Raw genomic sequence first — 21,110 nt, 5'->3', positions numbered from 1 at the left:
CTTTCTTTCTTTCTTTCTTCCTGTCTTTCCTTCTTTTGAAGAAATTCTTATAAATGACAACCATGACATTCTAGAAAGTAGATCCAGTAATACTGGAACAGTAATTCAAATTTTACCACACCTAGCTGTGTGACCTGTAATGGGCAGATCCATTAATATTTTTGGTCTTAAATTCTCTTACAGAAGCATCTGACTTAGGAGCTAATACAAGGGCTCATTCGAACATTGTCTGTGAAATTCTTAGTGAGATGTAGATGTAATGTTTTACACTTTTTAATTAAGAAAAGAAAGTGGCTTAATCAGCACTTTTGGAAAAACAAAATAACTATTATTTTTAAGCAAAGAACTTAATAAAACGGATCATTAAAATCCAACATGGGCTAGACAATTTAAGTTCTCAAGAAGTGGAAATAAGAAACACACACTCAGCTGTCTTTAAAGGAACAAAAGCATTGATCTGTGTTTGGATGTGAAATTGGTTCGGATTTAATAAGAAACAAAAGCCCCAGAGGACAAAAGGGCACAGAGAAGGCTGTGTTGCTGACATTTTAATGTCCTTGGTGCTTTAATGATGCAACCTCTGCAAGTGGATTCCAGGCCCTCTTGCAGGTCCACACTTACCTTGGCTTCTCTTTCAGCATCTATGATACCTCCAGTCTGCTCCTGCAAGAGGGCATATGCTCTTTGGAGGGCTTGGTATTCTTTTGTTAATTGTCGGAATCGTAACTCAGATTCTTCAGCAGCTAGACTCTGGAGGGTTGAAATGCAAAAAGTCCAAAAGTAATTATGTTATGTTTGTGTCTTATGTTCTGTGTCAACAGTGACATTTGTCTACTTTTGTAAAGAAAAGATTTATTTGATTTTATTTTTAATTCTGAATTATCAGTGAAAATGTGAATACAGACTATGTTCAAGATAGGTGGTAGAAAATATGTAAGACATTATTTTAATGAAAGAAATGGTTATTAATTTTTACAATAATGATCTCTTCCCATTTGATCTTGAATAATACCCAATTTTAGATCCAAACTAAGAAGTAATACCCAAAGTTTGGATCTAAATTTCAGGCAAGGATTCTTAAAGCTTTACTCTCATTTCTTTCCATTCATTCAGAGACATAAATAGATCATTAGTTTGTGGTTAAAGTTCATCCCTACTAAATCATGACACTCCCTCTCAGCCTTAGAACTTAGGTTTGGGGCATAATTCAATTATCACCAGAGAATTTGGTCAAAAATGTGGAATGAGAGCCCGGCGGTGGTGGCACACGCCTTAATCCCAGCACTAGGGAGGCAGAGGCAAGCGGATCTCTGGGAGTTGGAGGCCAGCCTGGTCTACAAGAGCTAGTTCCGGGATAGGCACCAAAGCTACAGAAAAACCCTGTCTCGAAAAAAAAATGTGGAATGAGGAGGTGCGAATAAAGTTTAGTTGGGAAAGTGTTTGCCTGGCATACACAAAGGCCTGCTTCACTTCCCAGAATTATATACACATACACATACATATATACATGTACACACACACACACACACACACATATGGAGGAGTTGTGGTGTCACCTGAAATCTCAGAACTTGGAAGGTAGAGGCAAGAGGATCAGAAGTTTATGCTCATCTTTAGCTGTCTAAGGGGTCTGGGGACAGCTAGCATTACATGTAACTCTACAAAAAATTACATGTAACAAAAAAAAATAGTGTAGACTGAGTGGTTTCATTCCCCTGATCCTGACTTGGTAGTTGTGTTCAGTGTAGCTGAAGCCTCTGGATAGTTCTGAAGATGGTGGACCACAGAACAAGGAGTTTACTTAGACACTGTTTTACACTGAATCTAGAAGCCTCTTGGACTTGCTCTCCCTTTCAAGCCTTCCACAGCTGAATATCTTTGGGAAGTCACTTTTTTTTTTTTTTTTAGTTTTTCCGAGACAGGGTTTCTCTGTAGCTTTGGAGCCTGTCCTGGCACTAGCTCTTGTAGACCAGGCTGGCCTCGAACTCACAGAGATCCACCTGCCTCTGCCTCCAGAGTGCTGGGATTAAAGGCGTGTGCCACCACCGCCCGGCCGGGAAGTCACTTTTACTGTGAGGTGAGTAAGCAAATTACAGAGCCACAGAGAATGTTTGAGACATCTCTAGAGAGATTCCATGTCATAGATGACGCTTACTTTCAAGAAATGTCAAAGTGGAGCAAGATCTAAAGACTGGTCATGTTCACAAGATCAGCTTGTGTTTTTCCTTCCCCTTAGAGGAAAGATTTGGTGACAATATTGTACAGGACCAGAGGAAAGAAAAAGCTTACTTCATCTAAGTCATCATCGGGAGTGGCAGGTGTCCTGTCCGTTCTAAAGGAGGCCATGGATGATGTTTCTGAATCCATGGAGTCCTCGTCGTAGCCAATGAATGGATCCAAAACAGGCCTCTAAGTGGAGAGAAAGTATAAACTTACTAACATGAATAAAATCAACGAAGAATGTCATATCCAAGCTCCATTCACTGTGACAGATACAGATGAGCTTTGGTGAAGTATAAACACTAAGCAGGAACACAATGCCAATCTATCTCTTGCCCATGTTTTTCACTTCTGACACACTTAAAGGAAGTGTGTGACTATTTGGCTGTCTTCTAAAGCCATTATAATCTTGTTACATTAACTTCTGTCATGATGAGTCAATGCATTGTGCTCTTTTAAGTATTTAAAATTGGCCTAAGGGGTTTGGAAAATGGAGGCATCCATGTTAAGGAGGTCATGGGGTCTTAACTCTAGTTTTCCAGTCCCACATCCAACCCAAGTGACGTGCATAGTAAAAAACGAACACAGAAATCAAAACAACGAGCTATGCATTGTAGGGGCTATAAAAATAATGGTGTACTGAGAAGGTCATTATCAACACTTTCCAGATGATAATAATGCAAACACATCAATCAATTACAGACAGATATCATAAACTAATATGATTCAATGGAAGATATTGATCATGTATATCTCTTACATGTTCTTAGGATGTAACCCACGCACTTGTCAGAAAAACCTTCTAATATTAAACCCACTGGCTTTCCTTTTAGAGGAAGTCATAGCTTTTCAGGTTAGGGCACAACAACACAGTCATTTTTCAGACTAAGAAATGTCAAGAGATTATTTTTTAAAAAAAAAAAAACAAATAAAAAACAAGTAGTTCTCGTGGTTTGCCGCAGTTCAAGACCATCTGATCTATCATGTCTTTGCAGGAAGGTTCCTTGGCAAACCTTCCCTTCCTGGCTCTTGGTGGCAAATGCCCGATAAAAGTTTCCTCATTACCTTGATTGGCTTTGAGCTTCTCCTGTGCTTTCTCCTACGGATGAGTTTTTCTCGATCCTAGAAAACAGAGAAGGACTCTTCAGATCAAAGGTTGTCACACATCTCTCAAGAGTTTTGTTATCTGTTCCTTCTGCCTACAGAGGGCATCAGATCCAAGAGAGCCTCTGAGGATGGATCCAGGCAATAGAATTCACTGGCTGAGCTATCTGTGGCCTTTTGTTTTGTTTTTCAAAGAGACGGCTGTGTTCCCCTGAGAGATTATATATTTTTATTTGAAGAATGATTTTATTTTACAAATTTGGTGGTGTTTGGACATGACTTATATTTTTGGAGTATGTATATTATAATTTTCCTGCTATATAATCAGGAAGTGTTCTGTGTTCCTTCATTTTAGACCTGAAAACAGGGGCCCATAATGAGTAGTTGTGTTCTCCGATGCCCACAATTACGTTGCATTTGTGTGAGAAAATATTGTTTCTAGTTAGAATATACATTTATTCTTTACATCTTGTCATCTCTTAGCATAGGCAGGTGTCCCTTGATTAGTTTGAGTGAGGATGGGGCAGGAAGTGGAGCACCTACTCTGTTGGGGTCACTTGGTTTTGCTTCTGGCTTATTTGAAGGAGACACGGCTGTGGTTTTCTGAGAATCTTGGTGAATACCTACGAACTGTGAGCAACTTTGCGACCTGTAAGGTGTGAGCATAGCTCTAGCTATTGGGACAACTTGGGATTTAAGCATTAAGGACTTTATATTTTTACTGCAAATTTGGGCCAGATGGAGCTACCTGATCAATAGGAAATCTACAGCTTAATTTGAGGGTTTCAAAGTCAGTATGTCCCTAGTCCAGTGACTCCATGAGATATAAGAGTTATCAAGGTAGAAATGAGAATCCCAAGCTTCAGCTTACGTTTGAATATAATTTAAAACATTGGCATTTAGACTCTACTTTTTGTCTTTATATATAAAATATTTTGATTGTGGATCCTCACTATAGCTAAAACTTAAAAAAAATTACACATTGTATACTCTCTTAATCTAAAAGGTGCAAATTATATATGAACAATGGATGAAATTTTTCAAGACAGGATTTCTCTGTGGAAGAGTCCTGGTTGTTGGTTGTCCTGTAACTCACTTTGTGGACCATGGTGGCCTTGAACTCACAAAGATTTACCTACCTCTGCCTCCAGAGTGCTGGGATTTAAGGTGCACACCACCATTCAACAACAGTGGACAATTTTTAAAGGGAGAGTAGCAAGTAATTGCAAACAGAAGTAGACTCTTTCACTCCCAATGGCAGTGAAACAAAGTTCACCTATTCTGGAGATTATTGTGTAACAGCTCCCACCCCCACCCCTATGATTAGTTCAAATCTACAGGCTTTGGATTATTCTTGAAATGAAAAGAAATAAAGATACCATTCTCAGAATAAAGACAGAGAGGCGAAGAAGAAGCCTGAAGGCTTCAAGAGGTCGTATCCTACTATGCTGTCAATAGTAACCTGAATCAGATACAAACGGGACCTAGTCAACAGGAACGGAAGTATCTATCCATAAAGTGTAGACTGCAATTCCTGCTCTATTACAGAATTCTGATGCTGTTCTTCATTCACAAAGCCTTTAACAGATTGTATCTATGTGCTATGTGCTGATTAGAAACAAGGAGTATATGGTCCAGTTTTTGTAGGCAAAAAATTGAATTGCCGAGGCTCAGGAGACTGACAGTGTAAAGCAACTATAAGATCCCCAGATCTACCCTGTATACTTACCTAACAATGGCTCTGAAAAGTCCCTTAATGAGGCTCATATTCATGCTTCTAGACTAGTTGGCAAATGGTTAGAATTGGAAGGTGTAAATCAGTTTAATAATATAAACGTTTTGGGCTAGAGTTTCTTGTCCATAATTACATGCTGCACACCTGAATACGGGCATTTGGAGTTAATCCAAAATAATGAAGGGCTTCCTGATATGTTGGGTGTTGGCTCCCCGTCCTTGAGAATGGCTAGGGCTTTGCAGATGGGTACACCTACCCTTGTGAGCTCGTCAATGATGTTTTGTTGCTCTATGACCTGCAGTTTCAGAAACTCTGTCTCTTGTTCTTCATTAGCTTGGTCAAGGTCATTCAAAGACTTCAGTTTCTTTAAGGGTGGGTGAGATGTTATTTTTTCTCTCTAAATTGGAGAAGAAGAAATTACAAGTGGAAACCTCAAAGATCCCCAATTTTAGTAATTGGCAAATTTGTAAAAATTGGGTCCCAGCTAATTTGAATCCTGTCCCCTCTTGGTGACAGACCTTTATATTTACCAACTAAAACCCTGAAGTACATTTTATCTGCTATATTGAAGTCCTTGGCAATGTTTTGGACATTTCTATAGTCAGTTTATCTTGGAAGTCTTTTCAGGAATGTATGATCATATCAGTCATCCATATATAATACAAGCCACGATATTGATTTCCCAGCTATCAAGCAAACTAAAAGGCAGGCATGAACCCCCTCCATATTACTGTGGCATAGGAGCCACACTGAGGCTTTGCTTCTCCACATGTAAGTGTTTGAAGAGTAAGTGTATCCCCTTCTCTTGCTTTCCTTGCTTCTTCAAGGGGAAGTCTAAGTAGCATATGAGAAACAACCTCAGCACAACCCACTAGGTCATGGGCCCCAGGGGAGGAAGCAGCGGCTTCTGCAGCGTCTGCGATACACACCATTTCTGAGTTCTCCTTGGTTACGGCTTTCAGTTTCTCCTCCATGCGCTGCAAAGACACCATCAGCTCATCATTTCTCTTGGCGAGGCACTTGTTCCTTTCCAGGAGAGGTTTGCATTGCTTTTCTGTTTCCCGCACACGTTTTAACTGGAAATAAATAAGATAAAATGGATTTTTGTGTCCTGAGGAAAGTAGGGCAGGAAGGGCCAAGTGTTAAAGAGGGAAAGCACCCCTTCAATTACCTGACCTGTCTCGGGATTGACCACTACATTCCCGTCCTCCATTTAGCCAACCAATACTTTTTAGTTTCATTTAATGATTATTGTCTTCTCCCTCCCCCACTTCCTTCTTTTTTAGAAGGAGTTGCTATGGAGGTCTAGTAGACTCAGAACTTACTATGTAGAACTAACTAGCATGGAACAGGCAGACTCCTCTGGCTTCAGTCTTCCCAGTACTGTGATTAAAGGCCATGAGCCACAATGCCTGGCTCTAGAGCCTTTTCAACACAGTCCTGTCTGCTACCTTAACAGAGGCACCACAGATGCTCCTGCTGCTTCTGGAAGTGGCCAGGAAAAACCCAAAGTTCTTTTTGCTCCCATTCACTTCCCTCACCTCGTTTACCCATGCAGGTCTGAACCCACTTCCTGACCCAGCAAGGACCTCTCAGTGGCTCAGCAGCAGATAGAAGCACAATTGAAGTTCATGGTCATTGGAATCTGGTTCCAAGCCTCATTCTCTGCAATGGCACTGCCTCCTTCAAAGGTCTTACTGAAATCTCCTCAAGAAGGCATGTGTTTTTCTGTTGCTGTCACAGGACCTGTTCTATATTTCACAGGATGCTGAGCAGCATCCCTGCCCCTTGTCCTGCTGATGACAGTAACACCCTGCCAGCTGTAATGATGACATATGATGACCAAGTTGCCTTTCATTTAGAAGCTAAATGTACGGATGTTGTCTTGTAATCATCAGCAGCCCTTCCTTTCATTTTCAAAACACTTCTGCTTAGTTGATGTATTATATAGGTCAATCTATATAGACGGATTAGATTTCTATGTTGAATTTGTAATGATCAGCTTATTCTTTTTATCAGAAGATTTCAAAGACCATCACTCCTTCCGTGGAAATCTGTGATTTGGGGAGATACCGAGGAAGGAGAAAACGGCCTATGATTGAAAACAACAAACAAGACTTTGTAATTCTTAGCACTTCCCTAGCCCCATCCTAATCTCAGTTTGAGAACTACAGTTTTATGGTGATGTCAAAAACATGGGATTTACTTTTAATAAGTAATCTGGTACAACATCTTTTCAGTTTTGGTGTCTGAATCAAGAATATTAAAGTTTGAGTACGTATAAAGAGAAATTATTCACTGGGCTTATTATTGCGATAATCTCTTCTGGAAGTTAATGCCCTGTGTTTTCAGTACTTAAGTCTCCTCATACAATTCACAGGAAATGCAGATAAGCATGAAGGGAAAGAACTGTCCAATTGTAGCACAGCATCCAATCACAACAGTTCCAAAGCACCCAACAGAGTGCTTCCTCAAAAGGACATGCCTTCATAGATGAGAGAGACTGAAATTGTACATGTATGGTCCATCATGAATACACGTATGCATATATATGAATAAACAGAGGCTCGTGTAGACTCTAAGAAGCTCTGCTATAGTTTAACTAATAACAGAGAGACCTGAGGTCAAGGAAAGAAAGAATTTTATAATTGTAAAGGGTCGATATGCTAAAACCATTATCAAATATTAACTTATGCCTATCAGGTAACATAAATTTAAATATGTATAAGGAAAAATGGACAAAGCTAAGAAGAGGCATATTTGTTGAGAGAAATAAGCAGACAAAAATATTAGAACTATATAGAAAATTTAAAACAAGGCAACAAATGAAGGAAAACTTTAACTGAAGATGCAGAGCACTTCTTCCTCTCCTGGGAATATGGCATATTTCTAAAGTGACTGGACTGGTTAGTTTTTGCCAGCTCAACACAAACTAGGGTCACCTGAGAAGAGGGAACCTCAATTGAGAAAATGCCCCCCGGATATTGGCCTGTAGACAAGCCAGGGAGACATTTTCTTGATTAATGATTCATGTGGGAGGACCCAGTACCCTGAGAGCAGTATTGACTCCTGGTAAATGGTCCTGGGGTGTATATGAGAGCTAACTTAGCAAGGCATGGCGAGCAAGCAGGTTAGCACCATTCTTCTCCAGTCCCTGTTTGATTTCCTACCCCGACTTCCCTTCACAGTGGACTGAACAGAACATGTAAACCAAATAAGCCCTTTCCTACTCAAATGGCTTTTGGTCATGGTGTTTTAGCATAGCAATAGACAGCAAGAGAATATGCTCACCCTGTGCTATGGCCAGAAAGAATATTGTAATACTCCCATGGCAACGAAATGTTGCAAAGTGTGGCAAATGTTATGAAGTAACTAATAACAGAAGATGATTAGAAAAATCTCTAGAAGTTTAGAAAATAAGCAATACACTTTTCAGAACAAGTTGCATGATATTATTTATGAAATAGCAATACATGATAACACTTCAAACTTGTGAGAGTTGTCCAAAAAATAAGATTTCAAGAGAAACAATGGCCCCAAATTCAGGGAAAGGCTAAAATGACTTTTACATAAACAACTTCATCAAAATATAAGCTACAGAGCATTATGTCTAAATATCTAATTTCAAAATGTTCTAAAGTTATTAAGAAAATAAAGCAGAATGGAGAAAGAACAAAATGCTGAGGACAGATTGTACCGGAAGACCAGCAGGCCAGCAGATAATTGACAGCTCCCCCAAACTCCTTAGAAAAGATAAAATCAAAACAAAAGTCAGAATAAGAATACACCTCATGGCCAAATGGTGAAAGGGAATGATTATCTATCTGTGCATGTTGGCAAAGATATGGAAACACTGCGGTTCTCCTGCATTGGCACTGAGAACATAAAGTGTTGGAGCAACCTCAGATTTCAACTGACCACATTGCAGGATCCGAATTCCTATGCCCAGGGGGAAGAGGCACTTTTCTTCACCACCGATACCTAGCAGTCCCGGTCTAAACAGCCTAAATGTGCTTAGAAACTCCAAAAATGTTCCAGAAGAATAGCTGCATGTATTACAATAATGTTAACTGGATGCTGTAGAGTAAGGAAAGAAAACAATTTCACACAGCTCAAAGGAGATCCTCACAGGCAAACTACTGAGCCAAAGAAGCCAGGAACACAAGCATAATATGCAATTATGTTTTTAAACTTATTATGGTGGATACCTGTACAAAAACCAGAGTGGTGCCATTGTTAATTGGCAACATAACGCATGCTTTCATAGCCTAACATCCAACAAAACACACAATCAAAACAGTTTGCCTACAACTTACCAACTCGTTCCGTTCATCTCCAAGCAAGGTGTTCCTATCTTCTAACTTTCTTATAGTGGCATTCAATTCAGCTATTCTCTTTTGATTTCTTCTCAAATCCTACGCATGAGAATTAAAATGAGCATCTCTTAAATATTACTTTTCAAAGCCTAGAATACTATTCATGAAAGCAATAATGTCCTTTCTTGCAATTTGGCCCAGGAAATAACAGATACATGTTCTTTTACTAAGAAAAAAATGAGTTACCCTTTCTAACTCCCAACATTTTTGCTGGGTTGAATACTAAGCATGGTTAAAATCACAAATGAATTCCACGTGGCAGGCAGAACCCAGACTTGTGGCATGAAATGTGACAATTGGTTGAAACAGGTTTTTGGTTGTTTTTTTTTAGATTTATTAAGTATATATACAGTATTCTGTCTGCATGTCTGCGGCAGTCCAGAAGAGGGCACCAGATCTCATTACAAATGGTTGTGAGCCACCATGTAATTACTGGGAATTGAACTCAGGACCTCTGGAAGAGCAGTCAGTGCTCTTAACTTCTGAGCCATCTCTCCAGCCCGGCTGAAACAGTTTTTAGGAGAGCTGTTTGCATTGTGACCAAGGTGAGTGTGAAGTCAGGGAATATCCTTGTGTCACAAATGTCCATTGCTTCCTATGACACAGACAACTGTCTGTTATTATACTTAGTCATGGAGGGGGCAGTTTAGGAAGTAGACACAGGGTTTTCTGAATTTTTCTATACTCTAGAAGAAAAAAGGTCATTGTGAGGGAACATATATTACCTTCACGTGTGAAAGGCGGGGTGTATAATATAATTTAGAAGAAAATATTTTGCATGGCATAACAATTGTTATGAACCACCTTCCACACAGCGGTTACAGCTTAATCCCGTGCTGTAGGCCTACTCTGATTACATGCCTGCAATGCTGTTACTCTTTTCATTTTGAGAGAGGTTCACTGTTGATGGACATATTCACACGTCCTGAGTCCCCAGAGTCATCATATCCCAGAGGACACATCAGGGCAAGCTAAACTGGGGGTGGATCTGCGTTCACCCAGGTCTTATGGTGGATAGCAGCAATCAAATCTGTAAAGCCTAGTCATGTAGTAAACACAATACTCTACCTTCTCTATATAGTGTCTTCTAATTCAGAGAGCAGTCTTGCAGAGACCACCATGACCTGCACCTTGCAGATAAGGATACTGAACAGGAAAGTGGTTTGCATAAAGCCACTCGGCTAATGAATTTGAAGCAAGGGGGGGTCTAACTTCTAAAGTCTGGGGTTTTTTTTTGGAAATTATGCTATATTGCATATAAGTATTAAAAGAAGAACTTAACTTTTTATGTGCTACATCTTAGATCAGTATATACTTCCCAGCACTACTAGGGTGTGTCCATGTCCTGGAAATCAATTCATGAGCTATTCACTACTTTGTTCTAAGTAATACTTTGGAACTCATTTTTGTTCCTAATTAATATATTTTCATCATATTTTTGAAGATAAATCATTTGATAGCACACTACAGGCCAACTTAAGTCTCTCATTGTACCTCTGACAATAATTTCTCATATAAGATGATAATAATATAGTGAGGTAAGTGGCAAGTTCATTCAGACTGGAGGCTTTTGTGCTCTGGCTATAGATGATTCCGTCTTTCTTAAAGGCACACACCCAACCACTGTACATGATAACAGTCTTTGGTCAGTTTCCAATCCAATTGTTCACAGATAGGGAAAATACCAATCTTGGCAATAGGCGAATATTATCATTTAACTTATGGCTCTTATAATAGATTCAAGTTTGATAGCTATCACTAGGCTGAAAAATTCTGAGCAAGAGTCAAAGACACCTGCAGCTCTCACGTGATCTGCTAATGAAGTACGGCCCATTTTGTTCCCAGGATATTTGCTGGTTTTATAGTCAGAGGGAGAATTGATTTCTCTGTTCTTATAAACAGGAAAATAGCTTAAGTGAGAAAGCAGAACTTGATCGCTAAATAAAAGATGACTCCGGAGTTGTTAAACCTCAACTCGAATGGACTCACCGGGCTGCTGCAGTGTTCGGAGCCATCTCCCGCCCTTCCCGGAATCTCCCTCTTCGGGCTGCTCATGTTACACTCGGCCTCCTTGACCAAGAAGAGTTGCTCATCCAAAGCCTCCTTCTGCAGCTGCAGTTTCTGTACATAGCCTGTCTGAGTCTCCAGTTCCTTCTCCAGGGAAAAGATGATCCTGTCCTTGGCTTTGATTTCATCCATCTGAATTAAACGAGACCCAGGACATTTCACTATGCCATACATAAGTCCCATTTTCACTAGGGGAAGTCCTCCTCATCTTGTGATGAAGGAAGGTGTTGTCCTTCCCTGGAGTGCTTGAAATGGTCTGGGAGGGTTAGGAAAGGTAACATTTAAAATGGATCACTAGCTTTAAGAAAGATAAATCCAGAATATTCCACTGTTTCTAGGGGACCAATAAATTATTACTGATTGATACTATTAGCCAATAATTTGCAACTGGAGAAACTGCAGGCTTCTTAGTACTGGTCTACTGATTTTCTAGTAAGTGTCAATTTTGGTGGCATCTGGAGGGGGTTCTTCCAATAATTCCTGTTGTGTGGCCTTTCCTTTCCTTCCCACACTTCAAGGCAGCTAGCCTTAGCAATCATTCTACCATTACTGTTGGAAAAGCATCAGTGGGACTAGAATAGGTGTTGGGAGCAGTGAGACCCCAGATCCTGAATTTCTTGTAATCCCCTGATCTGAGTGCCTACAGCTGCTCTGAGCACGAGACCCTTCAGGAGTTCCTGATGGCAGGAGAGTGGTTTCTGGTGGGTTCGGCTGGGGCATGGCTATCTCTATATAATCTGCCCCCGAACACAATAAAGGGGGCATTCTTGGGGAATTCAAGGGTGACCCGTGTTGCTATCTCTCTGTTGGTGTGTGTTTGTGTATTTTAACCTCCAGCCCCCTTGCCCGAAGCTCGCGAACTGAGTGCCAGCGCACAGAGCGCAGACACGGGGAAGCGGCGCATGGCAATTGGAGGTCTCCACCGAGATTTCGGCAAATAGGGATTAAAAATGCCTGTTAATTTTAGTCAAAATGTTTCCTTGTAAATCTGTAGCATATAGTTATTGATTTCGGCACTCATTTCTGTGAAGCTTAGAAGTGGCTTCAAATGTATTAATTTTCACTTGAAGGCACAGGTATCAGTGGATTAGAGTTCTACTGGGCTGGAATCAGTTTGCTGTCCTTAGATGAGAAATATACCATACATGAAATGAATGTCTGTAACCATGACACTGGGTGGAACCTTTTGTCCCATTTCAATACATTCTATGTGGTTACTTAAAATGGAAATAGGAAAAGACATTTAGCACAAATGTCATTCTTCTTTCTCCTTTCTCACATTTAATGACTCACTTAGTGTGTTTCTTTGCTGTGCACTTTAGATAAGGAGGAGATCATAGAATCACCTGCTCGTGCAGTCCCTTGCTTTACACATGCTAATGCCAGGCTACTGACTCTAGGTCACGTGACTAAATTTTAGGTTAACGTTGGGAGACCACTGCACTAATGTCTGCACTGTAACATCACCTGCTAACTGATGACCATTGTGATAGTGTCCTGTTGATCTGCAAGAGAATATCAGCCGCATTTTCCTACTCCTTGAAGATGGCTGAGGTGTGTTAAACTGAGTGCTCATTCATTTTTCAGAGTTGATATACACAATGTTTGCTGAAGTTTGATACAGCTCACAAACTGCCCCTTCCTGGTTGCTGGTGATGCCTTCTAGTTAGTGACAGGTGCTAGGCTACCAGCTGATTAACACCCTCTTGGAGTTATCCTTACTATCGCTAGTATTATAAATGGAAACGTCTCATCCTTGCAGTATTGGAAGCACTAGAGTTATGCAAGTTATTTCATTTTCTAAGAATGTTGTGCTCAGTAGGTTCCATGATCACCAGGTACCAGGGGAGACCCTGAAGGGTTCAGTATTTGGTCATTGTCCCCTGCCTTGGGAATGATGAAGTCTTGATACTTTAACTTTGTCTCTTCTGAGCCTACAGCCCATTTATCAGGCACTGTGTTACATTGGCGCCAAACTTATTGGCATCCCGCTGCCCCCAGAACCTTCCAAAGTGGGTTCTTGTAGAATATCGAGCAATGAAGGGGACTCTGTTATACAGTGGTTGTGAATACATAACCTGATTCTCAGAATATTACAAAATTAGCCGGTGCTCCAGTTCTTAGATGAGAAGGACTATATTGTAGAATTCCTTGATGTTTTCTAGAAAGAACAGCTCTCATCTCTTTTCCTACAGGCACCAAAGTGCATATGAGGGTGAGGGTAGGGTTAGGAAAGGAAAATGAGAAAGGGGAGACAGGGACAGGTACATTAAAGAAACACTACCCCATCTGATTCTGCTTGCACCCAATGTTTGAGGCCACTCTTTAGATGGCTTAGATTTCAGGGGGTTGTTTGGGAGAACCTTTTGTCTACTTTAGCGGTGTTCTTGGGAAGAAGTGATGGGGAAATCATGACCAATTGGTAGATTTACACTGCAAGGCAAGCAACAATTTTTACTTCCAGGCTTTCTTTTTAATCCACCTACCTGATTGCTCCACACTTCAGTCTTGAATCCTTCTTCGTCAACCACGGTCATTTCAGAAACCAAAAGCAGAACAGAGACCACTATTTTCTGCTCTGCCTTTGGTCTCGATTGTCAAACAGAAAAAAACTGCAATAAATCCACCAGGAAGCATGGCAGAGGCAGCATCTTACAGTTACATCACACCACATTACTAAGAAAATGACACAGGCTTAACATGTAAAATGTTCTATGGGAACCACTTAAAGTGGAAATCCTGGAGACATCATCCAGAGAATGAAGTGGAATTCCTGGAAATGGTTACTGTGGGTTGGCAGACGCAGCGGGAAAGAATAGTTTTTCCTGTACAGCTTAGAGCAGTGCTTCTCAACCTGTGGGTCCCGACCCAGTGGAGGGGGGGAGTGAACCAACTCTTTCCCATGGGGTCATGTATCAAATATCCTACATATCAGAAATTTACACTGTGATTCATCACAGTAGCAAAATTACAGTTATGAAGTAGCAACAAAATAACTTTTTGTTTGGAGATTATGACAGCATGAAGAACTGTATTAAAGGGCCAACGCATTGGGATGGTTGAGAACCACTGGCTTAGAGAAACAGTATTAAATACATCCTAAGTGCTTTAAGTTAATTCTCAACTTTTGTACACACATAAATAGAAATTTTCCTCCTAAGATCATGGAACCGAGGGCATTACAGCTCATACATAGACCATGCATTAGTTTATTCATTTTAGCATTAGGAGATATCTGTATGGTTGTTGGCGTTGCAAATTAAAAACCAAAAGCCGAAAGAAACCAACCAAACAAAAACTAATTCTGTGTGGATTGAACTAAAGAAAACTGTAACAGCAAGTAAGCCATGTGTGAACGACACCCAACCAAAAACCAGAATGGCTCGTAACAAATATTCCTTGATTGTTGGGGGGGAAAGGAACCCGTTTTATAAATGAACAGGGATTTTATAGCTCCATGTTTGTGCTGATGAATCGCTTAGGATGTTTTCATGTTGTCAGTGGCCATTTTCAGGCAAATTATGGCACAAAACAAGCTAAGGTTGGAATGGCTTGTGCTTTACAATCTTTCACGATACCCAAGAACACAGGTCGCTGCATGGAAACCTATGCACTTAGGAGAAGGCACTTACTATGAAAATGGGGGCTGTAAAACTCTTACATTTTACAATTCAAATTTCTACAGAACTACCTATCAATCTACTTTGAGCTTTGGATAGCGCAGCTTGCGGAAGCGAGGGTGTTTGTTTATAGTAACTCTCAAGGGAACACCCAGCAAAGCAAATCACACTGAGCTCTGGCAGAGACTGGTGTCTGCCTGGCGCTCATTATTACTGACCAGCCTCCGAATGTCCCGTTCCGACTCCCACTTGATCTTCGAGATGGCTTCCTGGTGGGACTGATGCTCACTCCTAAGGTCCCCAGCCTTGATTTTATCTGCTTGGATCATATTGCTCAGCGCCTCGTCCACCTGCTTCTTGGCCGTTTTCAAGTCTGTGATTTCCTGCAAGAGCTTCAAGCGCTCTGCATCGAACTGTTTCCGGGCCTCCTCCCGGGCCTCAATGGTGAGTGCTGTCCTTACTTTGTCGCTGCTGCCGTCCCGGAGAGCACACAGAGCGGACTTGAGTCTTTGGATCTCCCCATCCCGCACCTTCACTGTCCTTGACATTTCCTGCTCGTGCTGCTTGATGAGGTTCTCTCTCACCGCCTGCAGCTCCTTCATCTTCTCCTCATGGAGCTTGGCTTTGAGCTCTGTCACCAGGACCGTGTGTTTGCGCTGCTCCAACTCGCGAATCCGCTTTGCTTCTTGAGTCTTCTCTCTTTCAAGCTTTGATACCTAGAGGCAGAGGGGTGAAAAGGATGAAAAAGCATGAGCCTCAAAGAGAACTCGTGCTCCCAGGCAGGATCTTGCAGCTTAGTCTGCTATGATCTCTTAATACCTTATTTATTAAAAAAAAAAAATCCGAGCTCCTGTGTGCTCAGAGAAAAAGGAAGCACCGGCCTTAAAGCAGAGCCTATAGTGTGTAAAACAGGGAAACATCTAATATGTTTATCTTAGCGTGTTCAGACAAATACTTGATGTTCCCTGGCCTTGTAAAGAGCACGTGATCCACAGATTAGCAGCTCTAAAGACACCCAGAAGCTAGTTTGTAGAATCTCCGGCTCCCCACCAAACCCATAAATCAGAATGTGCCTTTTAACAATTCCCCAGGCAACTGGTTTATCCAGTCAAACTGGGGAGCTTTGCTGGTGTGGTTCGCCCATTGGTGGAGGAGATTTTACAACTACCACCTGCACAAGTCTGGCTCCACCCAAACCAATACATGTGGGCATCTCTGGATAGCTCAAAGTGTGATACTGTAAGAAGGCAAACAAATGGGTGCAAATGTTATTATATGATGCCCCCTCTTTATCATGTGGGATGAGACGTGCTGGTGGAGAACAGACTGCTGACAATGGAGGTTAAAAAAAGTGAAGATTAACCAGGTGGTGGTACCACACGCTTTTAATCCCAGCACTCAGGAGCAGAGGCAGGTGGATATCTGTGAGTTTGAGGCCAACCTGGTCTACAAGAGCTAGTTCTGGACAGGCTCCAAAGCTATGGAGAAATCATGTCTCGAAAAATCAACCAACCAAACAAACAAACAAACAAAAGATTGTTATAGTAACAATGACTTTATCTTTCTTTGAATAATAACCACGTTCTCCTCTCCAACTTGTATATATCCACATACAGACACACTAGGCAGCCAATCAGCTGACACCCCCTAAGTCTGGTGGGTTCTGCTCTGATTACAGGGCTTTAGGGATGCTACAGGAGGTCTCTTAGTGTCATTCTCTAGTCTCACTCTTATTCCTTGACCTTACTGCCAGCCAAACCAAACACTCCACATAGTGTAAGAATTTCTTCCAATCTTTCCACCTTCCAAGAATTCTGTTGGAAATAATCTCCTCGGTTTCCTTACATTTCCAGGGATATTGTTAGTTCTTCTGGCCGGTTTGTGCAACCTAATTCTCTGATTTAACAGGTTGCTGGGATGTGGTGGCTGGCCACCTGATTAGTATGAAAAGGTCCCTCTGTGATCCTGTGCGATTCCCTCCTCCACTCAGTTCCTTCTGCTGTCACCTGCCTATGTCTTCTACCCCATTTCCTTCACACACACACTCACGAGAGAGAGAGAGACAGACAGAGAGAGAGAGAGAGAGAGAGAGAGAGAAAGAGAGACAGAGACAGAATTTGAGAATTTGGAAGCCCCAGGGGCATCACCTAGTGATTAATTCCCTAGAGAGTCTCCACCATTTCTCCAGTTGGAAAGGTTTAATAATAATATATTTTTAATTTTTACTGAAAATAGCCTTTTCCCCCATACAATATATTCTGATTGCGGTTTCCCCTCTCCCAAAATTTGAGAGATTTTCAACCTAGCAGTGTTTGAAGAGTCAAAGTCCCTTTTAAAGTAGTCATAACTACAGTATAGAGAGCCTGGGGGTCACACTTACCTCAGCCACTTACCTAGCGCCAGCTAGAACAGTATATTCTAAACGAAGTAATGTTTGGAGAACATGTTATTGTTTTAAAGGTACCATAATTAATCTCACAGTGGTTATCCTGTAAGGGTGGAGAACCCGAGAGGACTTGGTAAAGCAGTTGTGAGCTGTGTTCAAATGGCTGTGCTGAACACTTGCAATATTATAAACTTGAAATTTTCTCCATTCGCAAAATACACTCGAGATTTGGAAGATTTGTCACAAGACAGAGTTTCTTGGTAGTCCTTTTTAAATAGCTATATGCTGAAACGATGCTATTTTGTATGAATTAAGTTAAACAGACTTTTTAGGGAAAGCAATAGATCCCTTTCACTTGTTAAAATTTCATTCATATGAAAATTTATCAGCCGGGCGGTGGTGGTGCACGCCTTTAAGCCCAGCACTCGGGAGGCAGAGGCAGGCGGATCTCTGGGAGTTCGAGGCCAGCCTGGTCTACAAGAGCTAGTTCCGGGACAGGCACCAAAGCTACAGAGAAACCCTGTCTCGAAAAACCAAAAAAAAAAAAAAAAAAAAAAAGAAAGAAAATTCATCAAAGGTCACGTATCTGGCACGCAGAGTCCACCATCCATTTCTTTTGGCTCCAGAGTTCTTTGGGGTTCTAGAGTTGCTCCAGAGTTCTTTGGGGTTCATTTGGAAAATTTGACTTCCTTTATGCTACCCCCATCCTGTCAGGACTCCTATATCTGTCCTAAGCCTGGAGGCTCCTCCACACTGAACACATACTTCAACCTTGCCAATCAAGGGCCAATCAAAGGGCCAATCAAGCCCCTTTGCAGGTTGGCTTAGAGGACTCCCTTCCTCCTTCCCCTCACCCACCCGTGCTCCAGATACAAGAGAATATGCTATTTTCTGCTCCTGGTTTATATTTGTACCTGTCTGCCTACACTTGCTTTTCCCTGGTGGCCCTTCCCTTGACTCTCTGGGAATCTCACATTCCTCCTGGCCCAGCTACTTACCCTCCTTTCCTGTCATGTGACCTTATTACCTAGGATTAAGCTCAGGTCAACTATCTTTGTCTTCTCTGTGCACTCTGGTGGTCCTTAGTGCATTTTCCTTCATGTTATAGGTTGTGTGCACGCTGCTCTCTCATCTGCACCCCCTCTTATTCTGCCCCCGTGTGGCAACTCCTACGAGACTACGGCTGTATATTCGCTGATTGCTGGCACAGCACAATAATGAGCAAGAAGGCACAGGTGCAATTAAAGGCCATATGCCATTGTTTCCTAGCTAGCCCCATAAGCAGAGTCATGAATAATAAGCCCTGTCACACAGTTTAGAAAACATAGGCTTAGGGAGTTACCAGCGTAACTCCGTATCCACTCATCCCTTGTAAGACACTACAGTAAATCACAAAACCTCTAACAGCTAAGAATAAGAATGCCTACTTCTCTCTCTCTTTCTCTCTCGCTCACTCTCTCTCTCTTATTTCAAGACAGTGTTTCTCTGGTTTTTTTTCTGTGCTTTTTGTTTGTTTGTTTTGTTTTGTTTTGTTAGCTCTGTCTGTGCTGGAACTCAATCTGTAGACCAGGTTGGTTTCAAACTTACAGAGCTCTGCCTGCCTTTGCCTCCCAAGTGCTGTGATTACAGCCATGCATCCCCATTGTCAGGCTGCCTGTCTGTTCTTGACAATCTAGACCTCGTTCTCACCTTTCTAGAGTGAAGAGAAAATGATGTCCTCCAGGAAGGAGGTGAGGAAGCTAGAGCCTGTAAGCCAAACTGTCTGTCTTTGTGATTAAAGACCTGTTGGGATATAGCCGTGCCTGTCCATTCAGACATTACTTAGGGTTGCTTTCATGATATAGTGATGGAGCACATTCAGACACTGTCTGGCCCACAACCCTCAAATATTTAGTGTTTTCCACTTTGTAGGAAGGTTTGTTGATTTCTTGTCTAGATAATGTATTTATTTTTAGTGGAAGGGATTTTATTTTTCTAATTTAGAAGTTGAGTTTAGCGTGCATAGAAGACATTAGAAATATGTCTTTAACTTGAGTGGCGGGAACTTGGTTCTCCTCTGTCTTAGCAGTAAGTGGTAGCACTGGGAAGAGCGACATCACCACGAGGCCACAGGGTCACAAGGGAAACATTTTGCAGGACAGTGACAAATGATAATAAATAGGGACAAAGGGTAAGGTGTTCTGGGTGTCTGTTCTGTATCGCCAGCTAAAAAAAGTGTTCAAAAAATGCCTGTAATAGATGTTTCCAGGACTCAGTTTAAAATGCATGGGAAAATGACTTACTGTAAAGTCCTATGGTATACAGAGCAATATTAGATATGACAGGAGACACTCCACTCTAAATGACTTATGTCAGATTCTCTCGAGGTGCTTAACATAGCATCTCCTTGTGATTCTGTCTGGGATTGTGTTGTTTCTCTCGGATTTTAAATAGTAATCTTTCATGCATGTCGGAAGAAAGGGAGATTAAAAGAAGAAAGAAGTTAGGTTATGAAAATACAGCTGTGTGGAGAATATATTCCAACCCATGGAGAAAACTAACATAAACAGAAGCTGGTCATGGTGCCAATCACTCGGGGGAATTCACAAAACAAAGAAACGGTTCACATTTGTTCCAGTTGCCATGGAAACTGCCACTATTTGCAGGATTTCTTGACATGACTTGTTTGTTTCCCCTTGAAACTCCTTTGGGGAAAGTGTTTCACTTTGAGGGGGAGCCAAAGGATGTGATTTGGGGGACGGGTGTGAGAGGCCATAACAGTTGTGTGGTGTAGTCTCTTTCTGGACTCATTCATACAGACTTAGGCATTAAGGCAGAAGATTTAAATATCCTAATACAACTCTTGAGATGTGTGAGGACACAAAAGAGCTATTGCTGAGTAAAAAATGTAAATATGAGCATGAAGATATTTAGAAGTTGAAAATTATTTAGTAAATGAAAATGATTTTGAATAGTGAGGGTGTTTTGCAGCAACAGCTTAAGCCCAGTCATAAGTGTGCTAGTATTCTGTTTATTTTACTGCAATTGACCCTGTTCTAAATAGGCATTGCACGTATTAGTACATCCAGCCTCCAGGCCAGCCCTGTGGTATTTGCTTCCGTACAGTTTCAGGGGAGACAGTAAGGAACAATCTCTACATGAGCTCATAAATTAGGCCGGTGTGGCCAAGAGCCAAGTCCAGCCTACAGCCCAGGCCTGACTCCTCTCAAACTTCTGGCAAACCCCTTTCCTTCTGTAGGCCTTTTTCCCCATTGGCATATTGGGATGATGTCCTCTTTCTCATCTGGTTGTGGTGAAGATGACTCAATATGTATCAAAAGAGAGTGACTAAGCAACAGTAGATACTATCGCGTTCATTTCGAAAATATTGTTGCATATGGTGATATATTATACAGTGTTATATCAAGCCACCACCAACAAAAATGCAAATGACCATAATGTATGACTAACATTGCAATACCACATTAAGACTGTAGTAACTGTTCCCCAAACAGAGAGGAATGTCCAGAGAAACCCGGGTTTCCCTGGAATGCCCTAAGTTCCCTGCTGTTGGTGACGTAGGGTCTTGACTTGGAACACACTGGGAATTAACATTGCCGTAA

At 41.4% G+C, this 21,110-nt stretch overlaps 1 protein-coding gene across 2 annotated transcripts in view; it reads right to left on the bottom strand.

The window, feature by feature from the left end:
• Jakmip2 (janus kinase and microtubule interacting protein 2) overlaps positions 1–21,110 on the bottom strand; it is a 150,297-nt gene that overhangs the window by 29,501 nt on the left and 99,686 nt on the right. For both annotated transcript variants that reach the window (XM_075968739.1, XM_075968740.1), the window contains exons 3-10: positions 15,341–15,838; positions 11,425–11,634; positions 9,376–9,474; positions 5,989–6,135; positions 5,316–5,456; positions 3,286–3,342; positions 2,290–2,409; positions 622–750 (exon numbers count right to left, since the gene is read on the bottom strand). In XM_075968739.1, coding sequence (XP_075824854.1) covers positions 622–750; positions 2,290–2,409; positions 3,286–3,342; positions 5,316–5,456; positions 5,989–6,135; positions 9,376–9,474; positions 11,425–11,634; positions 15,341–15,838 — 1,401 coding nt within the window. The remainder of the gene's footprint in view (positions 1–621; positions 751–2,289; positions 2,410–3,285; positions 3,343–5,315; positions 5,457–5,988; positions 6,136–9,375; positions 9,475–11,424; positions 11,635–15,340; positions 15,839–21,110) is intronic.

This window comes from Microtus pennsylvanicus, chromosome 4 (assembly GCF_037038515.1).
Source record: "Microtus pennsylvanicus isolate mMicPen1 chromosome 4, mMicPen1.hap1, whole genome shotgun sequence".
Taxonomy (NCBI): Eukaryota; Metazoa; Chordata; class Mammalia; order Rodentia; family Cricetidae; genus Microtus; species Microtus pennsylvanicus.
The sequence above is the reverse complement of the archived record's forward strand: the minus strand, read 5'-3'. Positions and strand labels throughout refer to the sequence as shown.